This window comes from Ammospiza nelsoni, chromosome 2, assembly GCF_027579445.1.
Source record: "Ammospiza nelsoni isolate bAmmNel1 chromosome 2, bAmmNel1.pri, whole genome shotgun sequence".
In the NCBI taxonomy this organism is placed as follows: Eukaryota; Metazoa; Chordata; class Aves; order Passeriformes; family Passerellidae; genus Ammospiza; species Ammospiza nelsoni.
In genome coordinates this window covers 56,619,037-56,625,810 of record NC_080634.1, presented here as the reverse complement: position 1 = coordinate 56,625,810, position 6,774 = coordinate 56,619,037, and the positions used below count along the sequence as shown (strand labels likewise).

Genomic DNA, 6,774 nt, shown 5'->3' with positions numbered 1-6,774 from the left:
TAGGTTCTTGTGCTGTTGCTGTAATTTTGTGTATCTCGTTTGAGGAGCTAATTGCATTTTCTGTTTGTATTGACTTCGCTGGCCTTAGATACAGTGATTTAAAGGGAACCTTAAGCTTGAGTTCTCTGAAGTGCCCTTCTTCCAGAGCATACGGTACTGAAATATCTTGCCTGAAGCACATTTAACCTCTTTTTGCAGTGGTTGTGTGAACAGCAGTGTATGGAATGAAAATGTTGAACTAACATTTCTAGAAAACAAATATAATGTGTGCCATCCGTCAGGAATATTCGTTGGCCTCTCTCAAGGTCTCATAAATTGCAACAGTCAATTCACTGTATTCTGGTAGTCCTTGCAAGCTGTTCATCTCAAAAATAAAACATTAAATTCCAAGAGTTCAAAGTCTCCAAGCAACCAAACCCAGCAAACAAAACTATTGTACATGATATTTACATCTTTGTTGCCTGGGAATCCTGTTGCTGCTCCACACCTCACTCCAAACACTTGCTAAAAGAATGCAATGGTTTTTGCAGCTGCCTTGCAGTTTAGGAGGGATCGAGTCACAGAGGTGTAGATCAGAGAGCTGCAGTTCCTGAGTGGCTGAGGCAGCCATGAGTAGTCGAGAGGTGGTCGTTCTGAGTGTGGGAGGTGTGAGGTTTATAACCCGGGCTTCCACCTTGCAGCGGTTCCCTGAGTCCAGGCTGGCACGCATGGTGAGTGACGATGACCAGGAATTTAAACTGGTGAATGGAGAGTTTTTTGTGGACAGAGATGGAGCTTTGTTTAGTTACATCATGGACTTCTTGAGGACTCTCCAGGTTTCCTTACCAACTGATTTCTCAGACTATCAGAGGCTGCAGAGAGAAGCAGAATTCTATGGACTCTACCTCCTGGCCAACCTCCTGAGCCAAGAACATTTGCTGAAACCGAGGCTGGAGATCTTGGAAGTGCGTTTTTCTCTCCAAGAAATGCAGGCCTTTTTCCGGATCTTTGGTTCCTGCAGTACCACCATTGAGGCACTAGCTGAGCAGATCACTGTGTTTACAGGACAGCAGTCAGGACAGGGCTGGAACAGCCCTTTTCCTTCCCAGAAACCACTTGTTCCACTTCCTTTGGAAAGACCCTCTCATCATGATATGGTTTTTCTGTGTGGGACTGAGTATTCTGCTGGTGACCAGTTCGTGGCCAGGTACTGTCCCTAGAGTGACTTCTCATTACAGACACGTCTTTGTGACTTGCAGTTCATGAAGTGCACACTATGTGCTAGCAAAGCTCATTTTAAAGAAACTGAAAGAAAAGAAATAGGTTTCTTTCTTTCTGTTCAATGTTATCGTTTTCTAGCTCTGAAACACCCAGTTTAATTTGTTACACTGATTTGCCTGTTCTCAGCTTCCTAAAGTACTGTTCTTGATGTTTGTTTGTAAGTACTCTTGGGTTTTTCTCTCTCTCTGCAATTTCCTCCTCACTCACTTTAGGATTTCACAGTATCGCCTTCCACAGAACATGAAAAACACAGTAAGGAAACAAAGTAAAGTAAATTACTGGGTGGAAGCCTAAAATCTCCACTAGCTTATGGCGTAAAAGGCTTTCATATGGAAAACAGGAAACAGAGAATGGCAAGAAGGGTTAAAAACTTCATTGAAACTGAGGCAGCATTTTGGGGATCGGAAAGCTTTTGTAGAACTTTTTATTAGGGGGAGGGAGAAAAGACAGATTATTAACTATATGCTTCACAGTGGATTTTCTTTGAATTCAGACCCAGGTTCTGTTTTTATTAAGATAACTGTGTATCAGTAATTTTTGTGATAGCAGTATTGTATTCTAATGGCTACTTAGGTTTTTTTAAACTATCTTTTGCTGGATGTCTCTATTGTATGGAGACATGTTCTTACTGTATAAGAAAATGTTAACCTAATTTGTCCTCTGTGGCTGTTAGAACATCTGGAATTTTATGGAAATTTCATTGAAATATTTCAAAAAATATTCTATTTGAATATATGAACCAACACAGCAGTCTTTTGATTGTTTTTTAAAGAAAATAAAGTTTATCTTTCTTCCAGCTTTCTCTAGCTAAACAATTAAAATAAAAACTACTTTGCATTTGTGAAGCAATATATATGTTTGTGTGCCAAACCTTAACTTTATAACATATTACTAATTTTAATGGACTAGCAATTGGTTGAGTAGGTTATGGCAACTTAAGTAGTGGGGAAAATATTTCTGATTTTTTCATTTATTTCTTCAGAATTAGTAAAAATTTCCCTTTGCAGATCGATAGAAAAGCTGATCTTGAGTAATGAAATAAGTAACATTTGATTATGTTGCCTTGCTGAATTTCTATCTCCTTAGTCTTTGTGGTGACATGGACTTTTTTGCCTTTCTTGTGCTTTCCATGAATGTTTGGTGTACTTGCCTGTGAACTGTGGAACAGTTTCACCTGTCAGTTTATACATTTTGTAATAGAATTTTTACCTGACTGCTGCTCCTCAGAATGTCCGGATAGATTCTTACACTCTACTTTATATCAAATAAAATCATTTGAGGCCATGTGAAAGTGATTTTAATATTTGTTACCACACGACCTGCTGTACAAGGTAACTTTGCAATAAATGTCACTGTTTGTAGAGAGAGAGATCCTGTGTGTTGGAGAGTGATGCTCTTGGGGTGAATGTGACTCTGCTGTCCATTGTTTACTCTTACCTGAAAAACTTGCAGCATTGCAGAGCCTGCTGCTTACTTCTCCTCTGTTGAGACAAGATGGGGGTTGTCACGGATGTTTCTTAAGAAAGTAAATTTTGTGGTGGAGGAGGGTGTGAAAGGGAAGTGCTTATTCCCCAGCACATAACTGGATGAACTGAGAATTACTCTTAATGAAGGAAAGAGTCAAGTCATCCTTAAAAGAAGGAAAAAATATCTGGAGCCTTGGTTGCTGTAAACACAGTGCAGCTGGGCTGATCTGTGCTGTAAAGTAGTTAAAGTGTGTTGTAACTGCTTTTTCCTTTTTGTTTTTCTCTCTGATTTTAGGTATGTTTCCATAAAGCCTGATAAGAGAAAGCTGATTAATGGTACTAACGTGCTAGGCCTGCTGCTTGACACTTTGCTCAAAGATGGATTTCGCCTCATAAGCACCAGGACAGTCCCCAGTGAAGAGAAGGCTGAATGCTACACTTTTGAAAGGACGAAGAGGGCAGCAGGCCTTGCCATCATGGTGAACCAAACCCCAGGGAGCTCTGGGGTAGCACAGGCAAGGAGAAGCCAAGTACAGAAAGGGAAATAAGGGCTTTTCCTTCCATCTTCTGAATGTAGAAGAGGGATGTGTCAGCACTAGTGACCTTTTATTTTTGTTGTTTTGGCATGTTTGAAACTGCAGCTATTGAGGGAAGTAACAAACACATGTTCTTTCAAGTATTTAGGGGGAAAAATTGTTTTCTTGCCTTTTACCGCTGTACCTTCTTTAAGTAAAAGAAGCCCAGATTCGGTACTGGGTTTGTGGACCAGATTTCAGCAATTCCAAGAGTTGTTTTTGTTTTTTCTCTGTGGCTAAAATTTACATGAAGACTCACAAAGCATCAGCCATCCCTTCCAGAAAACTGTTTTTATGTTCTGTGCTAATCTGCAAGTAGATTTTAAAAACAGGGTAACACATGAAGATGATGCAACTGTCATCCCAACAGTCAGGAGAAGTGGCTGGGGGAGGAATGCAAACCCCAGTGATTGATTAGTGCTTCCACTCACTGACTCTCTTGCAGTAGGTTGAGGGCAGTGGGAGGGGAACATCCCGAGCTGTGCTGCTGTGTGGCTTTGTGAAAGCCATCACTGAAGTCTGTGAAAGAATGTGTGACTGTCTTGTCCTCTCCTCCCACTCTGGTGGCATTAAGATGCCCTTTGGTTCTGAGAATTAAATGATAAAGATCTTTGTGAACAGAGGGTCAGTTAATTTTTAGTGCTTTCACCATAAAAAGGATGAAAATGTGATGAACAGCCCTTCAGATGAAAGAATTTGTACAGTTTCAAACAAAGCAGTGCAAAGAATTTTTTAGCACTTGTTAAGTACAGCACTGTTGGAAGGCTTAGCAGAGGTGGCTTTAAGAGCCTTGTTAGTCCTGTGCAAAGATTTGTAAAGATGCCAAAATTAGCTCAGGTACTGAGAGAGGTAAGTTAATGAAGCTTTATAAATTAAGAATCTTTTGTCCTTCCATCAAGGCAGAGAAAGAAGATAGCAATAACTTCAGGGATTCATTAGTTGCATCTCAGTTTTGTTGCTGGTAGAACACAGAATTCACAGAAAGACTAGGTTGTAAGAGACCTTAAAGATCATTGAGTCCAACCCATGCCCCAACACCTCAACTAAACCATGGCATCGAGTGTCACATCCAGTCTGTTTTTAAACACATCCAGGGATGGTGATTCCACCATCTCCCCAGGTAGACCATTCCAGAACGTTATGAGTCTCCGTGAAAAACTTTTTCCTGCTATCCACCTCTATTTCCGTTGTTGCAGCTTGAGATGGCACCATCTTCCCAAGGCTTAGAATAGCCCAGGAGAACCACTTTGGGCTTTCTTGGCTAACCAGTCAGATCTGGCTTTTCATTAGTTTTAAAATGTGAATGCATTACTTTATTTGCAGCCCTTGATAATGGGGGTGGGACTCAGCCATCTCTTTCTTGCCTTAAGGAGTTTCAGTGAAATGGATCTTTCCAGACTGGAAAGAAGTGCCACTATTGGACACCTCTTTTCTTTGGCTACTGCTCTGGGGCATTTCAGCTTGACCTAAGTTCAGAAGCTCAATGAGGTCTTCTTTGCTTGTTCTAGAGCTGTTAGAGTTGAGAATAATATGATTATGGGACTACATCTCCCAAGCTGCTTACAGGTTATGTAATGAATGTAAGAGTGAATGCTTCCACTTCAAATGGGTTTCTTTTGGTCAGTAATGTCAATGCATTCATATTTGCCTTGAAGTAAGATATTTCTTACAGTGAGAACCATCATTCACTGAACAACCTCCCCACAGATGTGGTGGAGTCTCCCTTGTTAGAAATTTTGAAGAGTATGCTAAATGATTTCATGAAGGCTCTGTGTCACATGAAAGACTGCACCAGATGATCTTTTGAGTTCCCTTCCAGCCTGGTCTGTTCTATGATTCTGTGGAGCCCTTCTGTGAAGGTCTGTGCCAGAAAGCCTATCATGGTGGGCTTTGAGGTCAGACCACTGTTGGGTGACAGAACAGACAGGCTGTGTGGGGTGCCTGTCCCCACAAGTTGCTGCGCTGCAGACAACACTCCTTGTTTGGAAACAATAATGTTGATTATTGGGTGAGTTACTGGTTGTGGATATTGTAGGTGGAGGGACTAGCCAATGTGAAGCACGAGACAAAAAAAAGCAAATTCTTACAAGGAAAGTTTAAAAAATAGACTTGAGGCTGTATTTAGACATTATGCCCTAGATGATCACCAATAGCAGTGACGTAAGCTGAGACAAGTTTCAGAACACCTCACAGTAACAATTACACTGTTTCATCTACCACAAAAGTAGGGACTTTGTTTTCCATGCTGCAGCAGCCTCTTTGAAAATTGAAGTTTGGATTCTAATTTTTTTTTTTATGAAGTGAAAGAAAAGACAAATACTTCAATTTTTAAAGAGCCCCAAAGTTTTTACCTATGCAATCATCTATGTTCCATGTCTTTGGCAAAATGAATATTTGATACAACCATTTTAGTAACACTTTATGATGGGCTGAACACATGGGTTAATTTTTATTTAGCACAGCATCATTCTATGAATGCAGTATTTGGCTCTGGAAAATATACCAGTGCAAGTTGCTGTCATGTAAAGAACCATATGTGCTTTACCCTTGGGTAACAGTGTGCTGTGGCTCTGTGCTTCTTTTGGAAGCAAAGCACATGACCATCAACAAGCTTGTCCTCCCAGAGTTCTTCCAGCATTTATTCTTACTTAGCTCTGAACTGAGAAGTATCACCTTCTGTCATTTTGTGTTCCTGCAGAGAACATGATTAGGCTCTTACACAATGCTTTCACTTTGTTGGGATTTTTTTATTAGTTTTTTTAACTGATAGTCCTTAAATAAGTTTGACAGCATGTGTGTGGACAACCTGATAGAAATCTGTTGAAAGCTTCTGAACTGATACCAGTAGGATACCCATGACTTCAATGAAAGATTGATGGAATAAATTAATTGAATTTAAGCCGGTTCTTCAAGGAAAACTCCTTTCTGGGTTTCCTTATACAGAAAAAGGAAGCAGTGATGATAGAGCTACAGGTGTTGTATAGTTTCAAGCTACAACTAAATAGCAGTAATTATGGAGGAACAGGTGAAATTATGTTTATTTGCAGACAAATTAATATAAAAATAGCACTGATTTACTAGGAGGATCTTCAGCTGGCCTCCACCTTGTGAGGTTATTTATCCTACTGTAAAGTGTTGCTGAGTCAGGATGGCATATTTTCTGTGCCCTCTTTGAAGTGGTATGCAGTGTAACCTGCAGGCACCGAGGCAGGAATTTAGAAATAGTGGCCAATGTTTTTACTGCTCCTTCCCTTCTGAAGCCCCAAACAAGCAGGGATGCAGCAGAGAGCAGACTGTGTGGTGTGTGCTCAGCAGAGTTATTCACACAGAAGGGAACAGCTGTACAAGTGAATTTGGCTGGTAGGAACTACGAGTCTGAGTGATTTTAAAAGCTGCTTCGTCAAAACCAGATTATGTGCTAAACTGAGTACTTCCACCCAAAACTTGGCAGGCAATTCAGCTCTGGTATCTCA

General features: G+C 40.5%; 1 protein-coding gene across 1 annotated transcript; it reads left to right on the top strand.

Moving 5' to 3' along the window:
- Positions 1-599: 599 nt before the first annotated feature.
- Positions 600-6,249, top strand: KCNRG (potassium channel regulator). Its single transcript, XM_059493586.1, has 2 exons — positions 600-1,186; positions 3,022-6,249. The coding sequence occupies exons 1-2, from the start codon at positions 609-611 to the stop codon at positions 3,272-3,274; spliced, it is 831 nt and encodes a 276-aa protein (XP_059349569.1). The 5' UTR covers positions 600-608; the 3' UTR covers positions 3,275-6,249.
- The last annotated feature ends 525 nt before the right edge of the window (positions 6,250-6,774 follow it).